Below are 18,740 nucleotides of genomic sequence, written 5' to 3' on the forward strand. Positions count from 1 at the left end.
ATATGCAGGCTGCATCCATACACAGTCTGGTGTTTTTAGTGGACTAACCTATATCTATATGATAAACTTCTTGTCTAATTGGATCATATTTGCATTCTTTGCACTGCAGTATTTTTACTCACTGAGGAAGTAAACTATTTTCCTGTATTTTCTGTTCATTTTGGATGTTAAATAAAAATAAAGTAAACTTCAGTAAAACATTTAACACGAATAAATAACACATTCGTGGACTGAACCAAGCTAATTTACTTTTATTATAAATTCAAATTGTAACGTAATTATGAGTCTCTCCAGTGTGATGTCATCAATATGTTTTAGAATGTGGCTTTACTTTTCAACATAGTTCTTGATTTAAAGCTATAATTTTTATTTTTATACCACATATTATCCCAGAAAATTATGTCAAAATTCATAAAGTCATAGCCATTTTATTTGAAACGTCTCTCTCTGCCTCGTTGTTGTTGTTGTTGTTGTTGTTGTTTTATGGCGGTTGGCATCCAAGTGTTGCATTACCGCCAGACTTTATTCCTCAGATTTTGTCGTAGTCCTCAGACTCTGTCGTAGTCCGTAAAAGTACTCCTTCCATTGCTTTAGTGTTACAAAGCCCATGTTGTTTTATGGCGGTTGGCGTCCGAGTGTTGCATTACCGCAACTTTATTGTTGTTGTTGTTGTTGTTTTATGGCGGTTGGCATCCGAGTGTTGCATTACCGCCAGACTTTATTCCTCAGACGTTTCGTAGTTGTTGTTGTTGTTGTTGGTGGTGTTTTATGGCGGTTGGCATCCGAGTGTTGCATTACCGCCAGACTTTATTCCTCAGACTTTGTCGTAGTCCTTAAAAGTTCTTCTTCCATTGCTTTGGTGTTATAAAGCCCATGAGGTCATGAGATGTCTTTGTTATTGTATCCCATAGAAGTTGTTGTTGTTGTTGTTTTATGGCGGTTGGCATCCAAGTGTTGCATTACCGCCAGACTTTATTCCTCAGACTTTGTCGTAGTCCTCAGACTTTGTCGTAGTCCTCAGACCCTGTCGTAGACCATAAAAGTACTCCTTCCATTGCTTTGTTGTTACAAAGCCCATGAGGTCATGATATGTCTTTGTGACTAGAATAGTTGTTGTTTCAGAGACCAACCGGCTTTATTCCAGGGAGACTCTTCTTCATCTTCCTCTCCTTCTTTGACGTTCGGTGCTTCCACCGTACAGCTTTATTCTTCAGGCTTCATTCTATAGGCTTTAATATGTCCACTGATGTCGCTGCTTGGTAGCCGTGCGTCTACGAGACTGGGCGAGGACAGGAGACCACCCCCACCCCCATCTCGTCACTCTGATCACTCTGACTCCCCACAAGCAGACCCCCATCACTCCGACTCCCATTTAGCGCCTTTAGCCTGTTTTCTATATCTGCCCAATCAAGCTCCTTTGTTCCAAGGAATCTCCCTGCAGCTTTAGCAATGATCCTGATCCTTTCAGTTCTGCTTTGAGTCTGAGCAGCACAGTTTACAACATCCACCATAAAGAGTACAAAATCCTCTCTATCCACAACCAGGGTATTCTCATTAATTCTGGAACCTGCACACTTGGGACCTCCACTCTTGAAACCTTCACACTTCTTGGGAGCCACGCTGGCCTTTCTCATTTCGCCCTGGCTGGGAGCAGCGCTGGCTCCTCTCTCTGTATTTACTCTAAACTCGTTACTTGAAACTTTCTTGACTGCATCTGCATAGGATATACCTTGAGAGACCTTTATTTTCTGCACCTCAGCAGCTCTTTTGCTAAACCTGCATCCCCCGTAGGCAGAGCTATGTTCTTCCCCACAGTTACAGCACTTCAGTTTTGCTCCCACGTCACACTTCCCATACTCATGATCTCCTGCACATTTACCACATCTTTGCCTCCCTCTACAAACCGCTGCAATATGCCCAAAGCGCTGGCACTTAAAGCAACGCAGGGGCGGCGGAACATACGGCCTGACGCTATAGCACATGTACCCAATGAACACCTTACTAGGCAGGCACCTCCCTTCAAGTGTTACCATTACCGACAAGCTGTCACATCTTACCCCAAACCGGGTCACCTTCAAACGCCTAGCGTCCACCACCGTAACTCCAGTCAAATTCTCCTTAACTTCATCCACAGACGTCGCCGTAGGGACACCTACGATAACTCCTCTGACCGTGTTTCTTTCAGCATTAGACACAAGAATGTCCTTTCCACCCAGACGTTTAGTTCCAATCGCCTTCCGTTGCTGAGCCGCGTCCTTGCACACGACCAGCAGCGAGCCATCTCTAAGGACACTCGCACTCTTGATCACTCCCACAGCTACAGTTAGGCTCTTTGACAATGCCACTGAATTCCACTCCTTAAAGGATGCACTATCCTGTGCAAGCTTTATGATCACCTTACAGTCTCTGCTCTCACCCCGGATATCAATAGCTTCAGCTTCATCCTGCTGCTCATTCCCAGAACCCCGGACGAGCTAAGGGACTTTTTACGTCTCCGGGCACGTGCAGGCAGAAAAGGCTGCTCCTCCACGCCGTCCAGAACGTCTTCCATCCCCGATCCACTCTCCTCCGCCATCTCCCGTCTCTCCAGACCGGGTGTTGAGCAAGGTCTCCTCACAGTTGTTTTTCCAATTGTTGCATTACCGCCAGGCGGTTGACATCGTTCTAAAGTTCCTCCCTAACCCTCATTCTGGTCCCACAACTCACAAAACAACCTTGAATAACATCACACAGAGGAAAACTACAATGAAACAATGATAATCTGCTGTCACAGGTAGTTGGGGTTCTATGTAACTAAGGCAACAGAAAACATCAGATGAATGTTCTATCTCCATGGTTACGGAATTTTATTCATTGTGACATAATAAGGCTAATAAGAATGTGATTTATTCACCTTATAAGTCCATCCAGAAGTCTAAAGAATAAGATGTACAATTACAGTAGGAACAGTAATTGTACATCTTGTAACGCCTCAGTAATGTAACACTTGGATACCAACCAGCAGAAAACACCAAAGAAGAAGAAGAATGTAACGCCTGGATACCAACAGTCATAAAACACCAAAGAAGAAGAAGAAGACAGAAGAGGAAAGCAACAACAACAACAGCGGTTACAGAAGAATAAAGTCTGAAGTCTAAGACGTAGAACTGCAGTAGGTGGCGGTAATGTAACACTTGGATACCAACCGCCATAAAATACCAATAAAGAAGAAAAATACATAATCCTCCGGTTGTATTAGAACATAAGGCTACCAACCTCCTGAGGAAATAAGTTTTACACAGACTAAGAAGTCATTTACTTTATACCATATTTTAGCAGTGACACGTTTCCCTCGTTCTCCATTTAAACCAACGGAGTTCCTGTTGGCCCAGAAGTACAATTACAAGTGGAAGTGACGATCCGCGGAAAAAGGTCAATAAAGTATTTGTTTGAGAACAGAGTTTATGAGTTTAAAAGACACTAACCCAAAGTTTAGGAGAATGAAAAAGATGTCTACCAAGATGTCGGACACAAACGCTTTGGAGAACTGGAACACGCATATGAGGCTGCGGTTACGGCAACAAGACCGTTTGTCTGTTTTTGCATGCAGGCCACCTGAAAGCCTGCTGATGAATCAAGCAAATCGATTCAGAGAAACACAGGAGAATAGAGAAATGCTATATCAAGTCCTGCCGCTTGTTCAATCAGGATATGGTCACTATCTAGGCAGTGAGTTCTGGAGGCTTCCCCCGCGTTTTGGAGATGAAATGAGTGGCATAGCAACTACTCTGAATAAGACAGAGAGAGGCATCAGGGAACCTATCACCAAAGTTGGCCTACCATGCAGCATACGTCGGGAATCAGGACTTACAGTGGATACCGTGTGCCATCCATGTCGGGCATGGCATCAGAGCATATATTGGAAGCAGCAATGCCAGAAGCTTGGGGAAGTTGGAAAGGAAGTAGATTTCAAAAGGCTGGATATAGATGAGCTGGTAGTGATTGGCTCCTCCAAGCCATTTTTTCCTTCAATCTGTAATAGTAGATTAATGGAAGATAAAAATAAAGAGGAGGAGCACAGAGACCTACAAGAAGAAATGGTTCTACAAAGTAACAATGTGGAACCAAAGCCAAAGGCTTTAACTGTCCCTGCTTTAAGGGTCTCTGGGCAACTTGCTAAATGGAATGGAATCTCTGACAACTATCAGGACCAGGTAGGGATCAACACCACCATCTTGTTTGAGGGCCTCACTGGTGAACTACAGCTGTCCCATTTGGATTTGCACAATGAGGGACCCACCGCCATCTTCTACAGCTGGCAGCAGCTTCCTCTGCCTCACCAGTTTCCTCACCTGCCGCCACGAACAAAGAAGCCACACTTCTACTTCAAATCCAGCTCCAGTGTGATCCTTCCTGGTGACGCTCAAAAAATACACTTTATTTTCAAGTCACACTCTGCTGGCTTCCAGACAGAGCTCTGGCAGCTAAATACTCACCCTGTCCTACTTCAAGGAGCCCCCATACAGGTCATGCTAAGGGGCGTGGCACAATTTTACGACAAAAATGTAGCCCACCGGCTGTACACTCAGAATAAATTGAAAAAGATAGCAACATGGAAAATGTGTCAAACAATATTGTATGACCTACTGCGATGGATTCACACACCAGATTCATCCACAGAGGTCCAACAAAGTGAAGAGGAGAAGTTTATTTGTAAAAACCCCAAGCTTTTTTATAAAAACCAGCCAGTTGATGCCCTCAAGAAATTGTGGCACAAAGTTAAACCAGAAAGCGATTGGGATTTGTCTGTCGCCACATTGCGGCAGGCTCTGCTTTCTTTACCTAATACTGAAACAGCAGATGACTGTTTAAACCAAGATACAGGGCTGGCCCAGCTCAACACGGTGCTCTTAGAGCTCTATGAACCTTCACCTAAGATGCTTAATGCAACAGCAACAACTTTAGGGCAGCTTCTGTGGAGACAGCCATTGGACACACTAACCAGTGAGGCAATGAGGCTCAAACATCAGTTCCAACTCTTGGAGAAAGACACATGGCTGGATCCAGAAGACATATCTTTGGACATTGAAATAAATGCAAATGAGAAAAAGGATAGAAAAGGAGGAGTTTCTATAAAAGAGAAAAAGAATCCTACCAAGACTAAAAAAGATGAGGACAAAAGGAAAAGAAGAGGGACTCCCACTGACCCGAGAAAGACAAAGAAGGAAAAAAACAGTAAAGATGCAGACCCACCGCAAGAAACTGCTCCTAAAGACCCTTTTTCTGGCGCCAACATGATGAACATTTACACAAAGGTCCTTCATCAACAGGTTTATGGACTGATAGAAAATCTACTGAAGTCCCTCTGTGATCTTACTGATGAGTCGAGCCTTCCCACAGACCACAAACTGTAACAAGGAAGGCTACACTTAATTCATATGAGGCTGAGACTCAATGAGAAAAGGTCCAATATGAAGAATAGAAAGAAGCAAAACATGAGGGTTGCAGTTCAGCCTCCACCTGGGAACATCTGACCCTGAATAAAGAGGCCCTGGAGATACATCCCTTGGCCCTAGAGTCCGTCCTTGCAGAGCAGTGGAAGCAAACTGAAAAGACTAAAAACAAGGCCCAGGAGCTGCAGGAGAGCCTGAACACTGAGGTCCGAGAGCTCCAAACAGACTTTGACACACAGAAGATGACATTTAATAAATATGATATCTCTGAAGACCTTAGAGGATCAGCTGCAGCTCTTCACATCAGAGGGGGGCAGATGATCACCTTTGTTTTTAGTTTTAGTTTGAATGTAGCCTTCTCTTGACTCATAAACTTTCAGCAGCAGCAAACCAAGGCAGTGGTGAAGGAGCTTCAAGAAGAAGAAGAAGAAGAAGAAGAAGAAGAAGAAGAAGAAGAAGAAACCCTCCAATCTGAACACGTGTAGGAGACACATATGTCCCAAAAAGACCTTTGAAAGTATCTTTTCACAATTCAAGACACTGTTGCAGAAAGCAAAACAAAATGTTGGATGGATTAGGAATGTTACCCATCCCCCAAGGACCAGCAAAACTGTCTTTACCAGACCCCTTTCCTCCTTAGTTCATCATCTCTGATAAAGAACAGGATGGAAAATTTCTCAGGAATAATAAGAGGATTTTTCGCCGATTTGAAAACTCAAGCGACTGTTAGTCCCTTTTTTTAAAACTGTGTATGCAAACACTCACCCCCACCCTGCTTTTCTTTCCGAGAGGCCGCTTATTAGACCTCTTGCGGAAGCACGCAACAGCCCCGCTGCTACATGTGCGTTTGTTTATTAGCACGACGGATCGCATCACATCTCTCGTCTCTGTAGATTTCAACACAGTCTTTCTCTGTCGTCAGTTTTGTACTATATACTGAAGGAACTCGCTAAACACTCACCGGCATATCAACCATGCATGCACTGCCAGGGAAATGTGCTGCTATGCTGGGAACGAGGCTGCAGGTGTGCAGTAGGATGCAGGGAATGATTGACATGTGGGAGAACTACTCGGCTGTCCACGCCATGAGGAAATGAGACTCAGATTGCGCGCCACAAATCCTCTATTATTCCTTTAATGCTTACTGTGTGATCTAAACTTGTAACTAAATCATGTTTTAGTTTAGTTTGCTATAATGTGTTTGAAATGTGTCCATGTCATACTTAATGTACGTCCTCATCACCTGCTAATGATGTGTGTTCATTGACGATGTTGCAGTATTTTGTTATGGTTACATGTCATTTTGCTGGTTTAAATTAAATTTGTCCAAATCAGGAATAAGTTTGACTAAGAGTTAAAGTCACTCCCACTCTAGGCCACACCTCCGAGGTCAGATAAAAGCCCAGACGAGCCTGCGCTCGCTCTCTTTCCTTCGGCTCTTGATCTGAACCTCTACCAGGACAAACCGGACCCCAGGGGCCTCTCCTCCATCAGTGAGAAGGTTCCCAAGACCCAAAGAGCTCTGAGGAGGTCTTGATCCACATCTGAGCCTTTCCTTGGGCACGTAAGACCTGAGAGTGGCTGATACTGATACTAGAGTGGCATTAGTCAGGTCCCCTTGGATAATTCTGCTAGAATCAATCAAAACTTAATTCTTAATATCAGTATTTCTTTTAACTAAGTTGAGTCCAGGCATAGACTGTGTAACCAAATGTGTAATTAATTGCTTTTATGAATTGAGTACTCCCTTTCAGAGAATGAGACTGAGTATGTATTCATGTTTTGCTGAACAAGCTTCAGATGGTGCCCCCTTTTGAAAATAAATATGAACATGAACTAACTAAAATCCTACACGTTGTCCACAATGTAATGGCTCGTCCCAGAGAATATACATTACATCTGGGTGTGAGGAGGAAAGGAGTAAGAATAACCTACACGCGACACCATTCCCATGAACCTTTGTCTGTGTATTTTGACTTGCTTACACTGCAGCGGCTGTAAGTAGAAGTCTCTTGATCAATAAGCAAACAGAAGAGAGAAAGTCTGAATGAGATAATGTATTACTGTTATTATTGATACGATTGTGTCACTGTAGAATATCACTATATCCCCCCGCCCCCATGGGAATGGTACGGTGAAAGTGGCCCACAAAAGTATTTTTCTCACTGCTGGAAACAGAGAGACGTTACATGAGTCTGGGGCCATGAAATCTCCGAAACTACTATGCATTTTTTATTTTTAATGGTCAGAGGAATTATTGGAATTATTAAGTGCAGTGTGAAGCATTTCAGGCCACCGCACGCCAGTTATGACCAACAGATGTCATTCTACTTTGAAACCACAAGAGGGACCAAAGTGTGAAACTATAGACAACCCTATAAGTAGTTCTGATTTGTAGTGTGTGGATACATTCTCAAGAGGAAGTTTAACAAATGATGTTTTATTGTAACTGTTGTACTTGTATTTTGTAATTTCAATGCTTAAAGAAGACCCATCATGCTTCTGTCTGCTAGTTCTAATCTCTGATGGCTGTGGATCATTATATTGACATAAAACGACTTAAATATGATATTCTTGATAGATTCATGCATGTTTGAGTAATCTTTATTCTCATGCAAACTAGAGAGATTCCCCACTGATACACGCCTGCTGCTCTTCTTTACTTACTTTGTTCTGCAATTAAACGTAGGATTTGCAGTGTCTCATAGACATTTTGGCACAAAAAAACCAACCAAAAAAAACCATTTCAATCGTACACTGCAGCTCTCCATAGGACGCTGTAACGTAAAGGGGCTGTAATTATCATTGTTAATGAATGAGAAGAAGAAATAATTATAATTTACACTTCATTCAAGTTTGTAGTTGTACGTATTGTGGGGGAAAATCTTGTAATTTAAATTGTTTTATTTTTTTTGACAACCTCGCTCTATGTATTTATTTATTCAAAAAAAAATAAAAAAAATAAACAAATAACAAACAAAAAAAGATCAGGACCAGACAGAACACAAGGTACGTAAAGGAATGAAATTAGAAAATAAGGGAGTGGAATAAAAAAAAAAAGACTTGGAGATAGAGCATATTAAGTCCTAAATGACAGCAAAATCTTCAGTTTCCACAATATTTCACAAACAAAACAACTACAATTCTAATATGACTCCTGTTTTTCCATTCAATAATTTCATAGAAAGTAAATAACTTATTTTGTTTAATAGTCACCCGCGACCCCGAAAGGGAACAAGCGGTAGAAAATGGATGGATGGATGGATGTACAGAATATCACAATTCTAATTGGACTCACTTCTTTGACACAGTAGCCCATAGAAGCCTGCTGGACACACACACTGCCCAGTTTGGAGATCACACATTTGTCCCACTCTGCAGTCACATGTCTGGCCACAGTCTTGCCCAAAGAACCCTGGAGGACAACCTGACAAACGCACAGGGCCACGTCACTATTTGATTTGGGTATTCACATAAATACTTTGCACAGTGACTAAACAGAACTGTGAGCTCACCGTGTTGACAGGACTGGCCGTAGTAACCCGCGCTACATTTGCAGGCTCCCGTTGCAGCGTTACATGTCGCGTTATGAAGACACTGACACTCGTGAGTACAACCCGGGCCGTATTTTCCCATTGAACAGGCTGCAAACACAAATACACAAACTCAACATTTTTCTAAGCAGTGGTTCCATGGCTTAGTAGCAATCTTGAGAATTTATTGGGCATATGGTCCATGTGGAGACGCTTTGGCTCAGACCGCAACAAAGCAAGTCATTGAATGTTACTTGATTGCATCTGTCAGCAATAAAAGGCATATGTCAAATGTGACTTTTTACAGAAAGTATCATAAACTGCTAATGATTGGATTGAACGCATGTAAAGGATAATGAAAGAAAATCGGATTTTGTCTCATGATAATATTCAGAGGCAGAGAAAAAAAAACATGTTTTCTTTAACTTGAAGTAAACTAAATGTCGTAGATGTTTTCATTGCCAACATCATTCACTTAACAAGCACTTTCATTAGATACTTTCGAGTTGTGGTAAGTTTATTGCGAGTGTGTTTAAAAGTGTTAAGAAATCTAAAGCCAAACTTGCAAGCCCAAAGAAGACATATCAAAAGAGTTATTTTATACAATTTTTAATAATAGTAATGATGATTAATTTGAGTATTCTTAGTCCTTAGTCTTAGTTATCAAAATGCTCTTATTTTTCATTCAGTGGAACTCTCATCAAAATCATCAAAACTACAAAAAAATTAAACACTTTTTGATACTTAAAATCCTGAAAATTTGACATTTCCTGAATAGTTTTGGAAGATCACATGGTAATCGTTAATGAAACTGCAATTATTTCGTGTTAACATCATTACATTATATAGGTTGAAACATTTTATTTATTTTTTTAACACCGAATTTGAGTTTGAAATGTTTGTATTGAGGGACCTGAATGACACCACCTTTAGTTTACGAATTCTGAAAAGGAACCATTACAAATACAATTTTTAAAACAGATCATAATGTCTACAAATATATACACAACTACATTTATTCATACAAATACACGATATCTAAATAACTGCTGTATGTTTGCAACCTTCGATCCCCATTCTATTCACCAGTCGACTCACCTGTTTGACACTGTGACCCCGCCCAGCCGGGGCCACATTTACAGGAACCCTTCACCGGATCACACAAGGCCCCATTTTTACAGCTGCACGAGTTCCTGCACTGAAGTCCGAATCGTCCCCTCGGACATGCTGCGCAGACACGGTGAGAGCATCAGAAACTGCACCATTACAATCACATCCAAACCAACTGCCTTGATACGCACTAACCGCCATGTTTACCCACGCTACACATCATTAAGAGACGCAAAGCCGGTCTCTGAATAATCATGTTTCTATGGGTAATTTGAATTGGGAAAACAAAACGCAAGATGTCTTTGATTTCCTCGTTTGTTTATTTGCTTCTTTGCCAAATCCAGCAGCATGGAACACGTGGAAGAAGAAGCTACTTATAGACTTTTGTAAACATTCAACAAGGGGGAGTTTAAAAAAGGTGGTGTATCCAAATATGTGCGAGAGACGATTGTAGCGTTGGCGAGGATGAAAAGCCCCGCTGATGAAGACAGAGATTAAACACTGGCCTTTGCTTCGCTGGAAAAACATGCTGCGATCATCAGAGGACTCACACAGAGGAAATGGGCCAGTTGTTTCTTAACAGACATAAATATGCTCTGGTTATTAGGGTTGTCATGGAAATTGTGTGATGTTTTATTTTGAGGTTAGGACAGATAGTTCCCATGACAGTAAACGTGAGAAGATACTATATGCAGCATGTGATAGCCATATATGTTGAATATTGCAGGAATATTGAACACAAAACTGTAAGGGATAAACATACAGTTGTATTCAAATTTACCTAGTTTATACAATAAAAAAGGAAATCAGCTTTAATTTTAATATGTTTTCAGCAATAATGGATTAATTTACAACATATTATTTATTTTTTTAATCATTTGTACTCTATTCTTTTAAAATAATTGTTATAATGATTATGTTTTTATGTTTGGTGATTTTAATACAACTTTGAATTGTGCTCTACAAATACACTTGCCTTTTCTCTGTTGCCTCAGGATATTTCTGATAAATGTTTAAACTAAAGCATATTTTTAAAAGATAACTTCTTCATGTCAATTATAAATCACAACAGAATGTAATCCTTACTTAAAATAACACCTGATTAGAGATGTGACAATATAATATTTTAGTGTTACGATTATTGTGAGGAAAAAAACATCACAATTGAACGATTATTCACAATTATTGAGACCAATCAAAAGTGAAATATTTCATTTTCTTTCATTTCCCATTGTTTTTGTCCCCATGTGACAAAAACAGGCAGATAAAAACGTTTTTGGGACTATATATTGAACAAAAAATACTTAATTTTGCTTCCAAAATTATCACGATTATTATTTTTTGGTTCTTACTATTACATTGTGACCTGAATAATCACAATTATCGATAAACCTAATAATATTGACATCCCTACACTTAATGCTGAATGAAAAGCAGTAATAAAAGCAAAACAGCTGTCACTAAATGTGAAAACTAAATCATACTAAATGAATTGCAAACATAAATACATTTAAAAGAAGCCTGTGTATAACACCGACACTGTTACACTTCAAACGTCAATATCTATGAACTCCCTTAATTCCACAGGGGATAACAACTTAAAAACTTTCCAATTAGCAAGCAATTAAACCCTATTACCGTTTATTTGATTGAGCGTATTCATGTTTACACTGTTCAATAAAAGAAACAGTACCTTGTTGGCAAGAAGGACCCATCCAGCCAGGCGCGCAGACACACCTCCCTGTTACCGGATGGCACTGTCCTCCTTCACCACAAGAGCACAGCTTTGCACAGTCCTTCCCATAATAGCCGTTTGGACAGCCTAAACAAGCCAACAACACAGCGACATCAACATCAAGAAAAGTCCAAAGTGAATGGGGCCCGGCTTTAAGAATGCACTTTCATCTGCAGTTTAAAAAGGCCTCATGTCAAAAAATAGCCCCACTTGATTTGGAAGGAAAACAGGACAGACAAAAAGCATTGAGTGGCGGCAGGTGCGTGCTTGACTCACTTGAGCCGCAGTTCGCTCCGATGTGGCCGGGCGGACAATGGCAAGCCCCGGTCCTGGAGTCGCAGCGGCCCCCGTTCACACAGCTGCACCGCGACTTGCAGTAGGGTCCAAATGTGCCCTCTCGACATCCTGGAGACGAGAAACGAGCAAAGAGTGAGGATGAAGACCGCAGGGGAAACGGATGCGGATGAAGGCCAAACGCGTACGGAGGGTGCAGCGCGCGCCGTGGTAACCAGGTAGGCAGCTGCACTTGCCGGTGACGGGATGGCACTGTTCTTGGGCCCCGGAGCAGCGGCAGGTCTGGCTGCAGTTTGGGCCGTACGTGCCATCAGGACAAGCTGGGAAGATAAGAGGATGTTAACAGCAGAGCATTACAGTGTTTTATAGGAACGTATAAAAGTATAACACACATACAAATAAAATAAATACAGATACTAATTTATATTACATCCTGAATTGAACAAGCAAAACAAAACAAAAAATCACATAAAAAGGACTAACTTCATATAAATGACTAGTAGCCTATAAGATCACTTGGTAATGTATTAAAAATATTTTGCATTATTTGTAATAAATTATAATTGTCGTATTAAATTTGCTATGGAGAATCAAGCCTTGTCCTTAGTAGCAAAATAGTTTCAACATTTTATTAAAATATATTACTGAAAAGGACCAAGAATACACAAAAAATATATACATTACATTAGATTACTATATTCTGATCACTTTTCTCTCTCCTTCACTCAGTACTAGTTTGTGTCCAACTCATTAAGTTCAGAGTTGTTGTTTTTTATCTGTGTTTTGGATGAGATTTAGACTTTATTTAGTCTAAGTGGTCCAAAGAAGGGGATTGTTCCACAAACTTAGACGATATGGTTACAAATAACGGTCATTTCACAAGTATACCCTACAGCAGTGGTTGGCCAAATCTGAGCTTTCCGAGTACCATCTGATCCAGGCCCGCTCTATGACAGGACATTTCTTGGTTTAAATAAGGGCTAAACCGGGTCTATATCAGGAAATTACCGAAATAAGGAACAAAGTATGGATAAAACAAACTCTAAATGAAGAAAACACTAAATGACACGTCCACGTCGCACCAGAAGGAGCTTGAGTACCTTCTGGTGATACCACAGTTGTAGAAATACTACTCTATAAGGCAGTACATATATGACAATGTATTGCTGGCAAGTGCATAGGTCATTTGATCAAACAACATCAAGTTATTACATGAATTAGCCCAATGTTTGACCAGACTAACCCTTTGGCAGAGGGTTTAAAGTTTGTAACATGCATTTCTAACAGAGGCACACCAGGGCCCAGAACATCCTTCTACAACCCTTAAACCAATCAAAGATCGCCATGACACCTTAAATGATCAAAACAAACTATGAGAAAAGTTAGTCCCCATCCATCCCCCCCCCCCGTCCTCCCAGGATTCCTCTGTGAAAACGCTGCTCCTTTCACTAATGACTGCTGACTTCTGCAAAACTCCCATCGACTCGGGCATTCTTTCACACAGTCTGTCTGTTTACCGAATGTACATCACCAAAACTAATGAAGCCCATGGACCATCAGTCACAGGGAAGGAGATGAAACGTGGTCGGGGGACTGGGTCTTGGGACTCAACCCCGCACCACACCTCAACAACTGCAGCGGCAAACAGGCAAGCAGCATACGGGAACAGATAAGGAAAGAGGTCCAGACTAAAGAGGCAATTACGAGGCTGTCATTATGCATGTCTGCCTCGCAAAAGCCCTTATCCGCCGCGGAGGAGACAAAAACAATGCCTAGTGTTTTGCTTGGCAGCCGCTGTGTAACGTTTATCAGATGTCTGGGGAGTGTGTGAAGAGAGGAAGGGGAGAGGGGTGAGGCGGGGCGAGGCGGCGGGGCTGTGGACAGATTGCTGAAGAGACCGTGGAGCGCTGCACTGAAAGGTACGCTGTGGATACGGAGCTTCCTGTGGGAGGGAAAGTGGAGAGTCGTACAGGACATTTTGTGGGATGATGTCTAATGGATTCTTAAAGGCAAAAACAACCAATCATGTTATATAATTGGTTTTGCCAGTCCATTTTTTTCAAGCTTTCTTTTAGGCGTGGGCGATATTGACAAAAATCTCAAATATTTCTATTATGTCCATTATTTATGTCTATTATTCCAACAGAAAACATGTCTTTGAATGTGTTAGCTGAAGTTTAGATATCAAATACTTGTAAAATAAAATGAATCACTTAAGTGCTGAAATATTATACCTTTGTTGGAAGGTTTACAACATCACTTTTTTCATTTACAGTTTTAATCAGCTCTTTTTTGTAGCATTTTTATTACAAACGATACGATCAATAGTCAGATTTTGCATCTCTTCAAAACAACATTCACAATATTATCTCAATTTTGATATATTGCCCACCTCTACTCCCTTGATTATTTGGCATTTGGACAAAGAGTCGAGTGTTTTCTCCCAAATCGGACAGTTTAATCAAATCAAACCAAACCGTGGTGAGTTGTCATTTTAGTGTTATTATTGTGAGAGAAGAACCATCATGACATACAAATCATTATTTCTTTCATTCTAATACATCACTATTCCGATAGTATTTGACAAATAATCAACCCTTCTGAACTCAAAAGTAAAGCCACATAAAAAGCTCTGGAAATCTAGGTGTACTTTTTTGTAGTATATATTGTATTTAAATGACTTATTAGCCTTCTCAATTGTCAGGCACAAAAAAATCCACAATTTCCACTTGAAGGACATCAGCGTAACCAGGCAGAATATAAAACTAATGTCCTGGTTGACGCATGACACTAATTGTATATTCTTCATATTATGAATAGATTAAAGGGGACTTGTTATTTCGAAATTAACTTAAATGATCTTTTAATCTCATTACAACAGTGTTTCCTTATCATTTGTTTACTCAAAGTTGTATTTTGAGCAAGTTAATCCTGTGTTGTCCTGTAAGCGAGGTGCGAGTGCTCAGGAAAATACTGTATTCCCCTATCCCCTATCCCCGCCCACATCCCTGTACTTCTTCTTCTTATTTTTTATCGTTTTATGGCGATTGGTATCCATGAAGTGTTACATTACCTCCCACCTACTGTAGTTGTACTGCTTTAAAGTATGTGTTTTACGCTAAAGTATGTATTTTACGCTAAAGTATGTTTTACGCTATAACTTTAAAAAAAAAATTAAAAAAGGAGAGAAAGAGCTCTCATCCCTGTACTTAGTTACAATTATCTGAAAAATGACTCCGAGTGATTCACGTAGGTTCTAAAATGTCATGTAGTCACTTTTCAAAAATAAAAACATGCAAATGACAATCTACTGCTTGTTACGGAGACATGTCACTACGAAGAGGCGGGGCTTATCAGATTAACAGTTTTGAACAGGAAGTGAATGGACCTTTTTCTATTATCAAGCCGTTTTGGATCAGTATTGCCATTTACAATGAACAAAATGTAAAATAATGATGCTTATGTTATAGGTCAATACTAAGCACCAGAAAAGAACAAACACACACACAATATGTCTCCTTTGAAATAACAATTATATGTCATTTTATTCTGCACCAGCCTCTTTCCACATACTGTACTTTTGTCTCACCTTTCTCACATCCCGGGCCAGTGACTCCGGCGGGGCACCCACAGCTCCCAGTCCGGTGATGACAGGACACTCCGCGCTGGCACTGACACTGCTGGCTACAGGAGGGCCCAAACCACCCCGGGAGGCAGGCTGCGGGTGGAGACACAATAATGTTTGAGGATTCTAAGGCCTGTGTTTTCCTCCCCTGGTCCACAGATACTTACGTTTGTCACACCTGGCGCCCCTCCAGCCCGGCTCACACTCGCAGCGGCCCGTCGTGTGGTGGCAGCCGGTGCTGTGGACGCAGTCGCAGCGCCGCTCGCACGCCTCGCCAAACAAACCCTTGGAGCAAGCTGAGGACACAACACACATTTTCTTTGTAGAAGTTAATTTACTGCACGAATTATTTTGCACAATTTTTACTAATTTCAGTGTTTTTGATGTAGTGTGGTTGATGTTTCTGAAAATAAAATCTCAATGAAATAAATAATAATTAGGGCGGCAAAGATTAATTGTCTAATCAATAAAAATATCATAATTGTACTTTTATAATTGCAATTGTTATGTGGACTATACAGACTCACACATGTGGAAATATGTGTTTTTTACATCAAAGAAAGCGGCATCATTAAGTCAAAATGTCGAAAAATAGTGAACATTTAGTGATTTTAATATTGTCTATCTAGAAGATTCAGTCATCATATTTCAACCTTTATTTGGTTAGAACTATATTATTAAAGAAAATTTAAATAAATAATATTACGTGATTAAATATAGAATAGTAATAATAATTTAAAATGAATAAATCGCTGACTAGTTAAAAAAAATTGTTAGTTGCAGTTGTAATGAAAATTAAGTAATTAAGTTCACTAGTCTGATCTTTTTCTCTGTCTTTTCTTCTTTATCCATCTCTACCTCAGTTTCACCATTAAAAAAATAAAAAGATAATAATAATAACACTAGTAATAATAATAATTGAATCTTTTAGCACTAGCGGTATTTAAAAAAGTATTGAAGTACACAGTTTATGGCCTCACCTTTTCAGGGTCCAATCTTACTTGTCTGCTCCGGTGGAGCTAATGCTAAGCTAACATGTTGCTTCAGTGCACTCTGCAATACGGGCTTAATGTGACTACTTGCTGTTATCACCATGTTATCGGGTTATTTTTCGGCGTGGGTTGTGTGGGTCGTGCTTTGTGTCTGTTTTATGGTGCTAAACCGGCTGTTAGCCCCACAGCCCGGAGCTAAACGCAGCTATTCGGAGCTAAGTTGTAAGCTAAACTTTGCTATGTTATCGGGTTATTTTTCGGCGTTTTGTCTGTACAAATTATATACTTATGTAGTATTTCTTGACCCGTGGGTCGTGCTTTGTGTCTGTTTTATGGTGCTAAACCGGCTGTTAGGCCCGGAGCTAAACGCAGCTATTCGGAGCTAAGTTGTAAGCTAAACTTTGCTATGTTATCGGGTTATTTTTCGGCGAGGGAAGAGAAAAAAACTACAACTCCCAATACCACTTCTGGTCACGTGGCTTACGCACTGCGTCACTCGAACCAATCACACCTTGCCTGGCCATTATCAGCTTCCTGTGTGTCTCTCTGTGCACGGTGTTGGGAGAGACAACAGGACGGCTGAACCAGGTAAGCTTTGCGACTAAAACACCCGCTTTTAATCACTTTAATGTGCGCCGGTTTTAAACTCGAGTGTATGTTCTGGTGTGCTGTTCTGCAAGTGTTTTGCTTTTACGAGCCGTGTTATCTCAAGTGAGCTAGCTAGCATCGCTAGCCGATGGCAGATGTCCCAATATCTCCGCGTTTTGCATCTTAAATACACCGTTAACGTCACAATGTGAACTGTTATCTATTACTGTTAACCCTAATCCTTTTTTTCCCCTTTTCAGAATTGGCAAAGACACCCTGACTGACATGACCTGTCTCTACGTGAAGTCTGCTAAGGAGCGTTTTAGGTGTAAAACATTATTTTGGTGATTTTCATGTTTTAATGATTAGAGTATAATTAACCATAAGCAACATCTGTTTTTCAGGTGAGCCTGCAGTTTGTACATCAAGCTTCAGATCACTGTGGAAACAGCTTCTCCCACACATCAGAAGCTGCAGGCCACGCACAGATCATCAGATTATCAAGCGAGCATACATGAAGACCAGGGTTGACACTTTGGAAGACATCGCTGAGGTTAGTTTATATTATTTGACTATTGTAATGTGTAAACATTAGCCTGGCAAAACTTCAGTGCTGCTCTCTGTTCTGCTTAAGATATGTTTCTTCTGTTCTCATTTTTTTACATTGTCGCCCTTGTCATCAGGTAGTGGAAAACAGCTCTCCTGAGTCTCACCTCAATATCCCACAGCTTGTTGGAACGGCGGATGGCAAAGTGTTTGTCAAGAACTTGGACTGGCAGAAGCATCTGAGTCCCTTCTTCAGACGGCTTCCAAAGATCAAGAGTTATCAGCACTTCAGGTATTTATATTGAAACTCTCACATTGTGTTAAAAAAAAAAAAATAGTTAATGAGTGTTTTATGTGAAATAGTTAGCCATTTCTTAAATGTCCTGTTATTTGTTTACAGCTTTGATGCCAAGAGCCGAGAGTCACAGCACAGAAGAGTGCACAGACGAAGAAGAGGATGAGGATGTGATCTCTGATGTAATTGGACTCTGGTGGTGTACATATCATATCTATTATCTCATATCTCATATATTCAAAGCCATGGACCCGTTGCAGTTCGTATACCTGGCCCTGGCATCTGTTTATAAGAGTTCTTCTATTAAGAGTGTTTTTTAAACTTCCTATAAGTTACTGTCCTTTCCCCCTGTATCTACTGCGTTGTAACATTAAAGGCTGAATCATTCAGTGCACCATTGTTGGTGCACTGAATCACCTGTGAATTCTGTTTATCGACAAATGCAATGAACCCTATTCTCATTCTGATTCTTTGATTCTATTCAGGGCCTTTTGTAATCCAAGTATTTCCATTTTAATATAGTAACTTCTAATTCTGATTCAAGTCCAGTTACCATCAATAACAACACTCCTCTTGAGTCTTTAGTGACA

The 18,740-nt window shown here is 40.6% G+C and overlaps 2 protein-coding genes across 2 annotated transcripts in view; one reads left to right on the plus strand and one right to left on the minus strand.

Annotated features, from left to right (window-relative positions):
• The window catches only part of egfem1 (EGF-like and EMI domain containing 1), a 105,189-nt gene that overhangs the window by 5,141 nt on the left and 81,308 nt on the right, over positions 1 to 18,740 (minus strand). Inside the window, exons 27-34 of the mRNA XM_072461505.1 lie at positions 15,897 to 16,025; positions 15,694 to 15,822; positions 12,293 to 12,424; positions 12,087 to 12,215; positions 11,769 to 11,897; positions 10,064 to 10,192; positions 8,948 to 9,076; positions 8,731 to 8,859 (exon numbers count right to left, since the gene is read on the minus strand). Of these exons, the coding sequence (XP_072317606.1) occupies positions 8,731 to 8,859; positions 8,948 to 9,076; positions 10,064 to 10,192; positions 11,769 to 11,897; positions 12,087 to 12,215; positions 12,293 to 12,424; positions 15,694 to 15,822; positions 15,897 to 16,025 (1,035 nt within the window). The remainder of the gene's footprint in view (positions 1 to 8,730; positions 8,860 to 8,947; positions 9,077 to 10,063; positions 10,193 to 11,768; positions 11,898 to 12,086; positions 12,216 to 12,292; positions 12,425 to 15,693; positions 15,823 to 15,896; positions 16,026 to 18,740) is intronic.
• On the plus strand, positions 3,501 to 5,393 carry LOC140371894 (MYCBP-associated protein-like). Its single transcript, XM_072459127.1, has one exon. It carries the CDS (start codon positions 3,501 to 3,503, stop codon positions 5,391 to 5,393), a length of 1,893 nt encoding a protein of 630 aa, XP_072315228.1.

This window comes from Eucyclogobius newberryi, unplaced genomic scaffold (genome assembly GCF_026437365.1).
Source record: "Eucyclogobius newberryi isolate DKJ021-1_F unplaced genomic scaffold, fEucNew1.0.hap1 SCAF_10, whole genome shotgun sequence".
Lineage (NCBI taxonomy): Eukaryota > Metazoa > Chordata > Actinopteri > Gobiiformes > Gobiidae > Eucyclogobius > Eucyclogobius newberryi.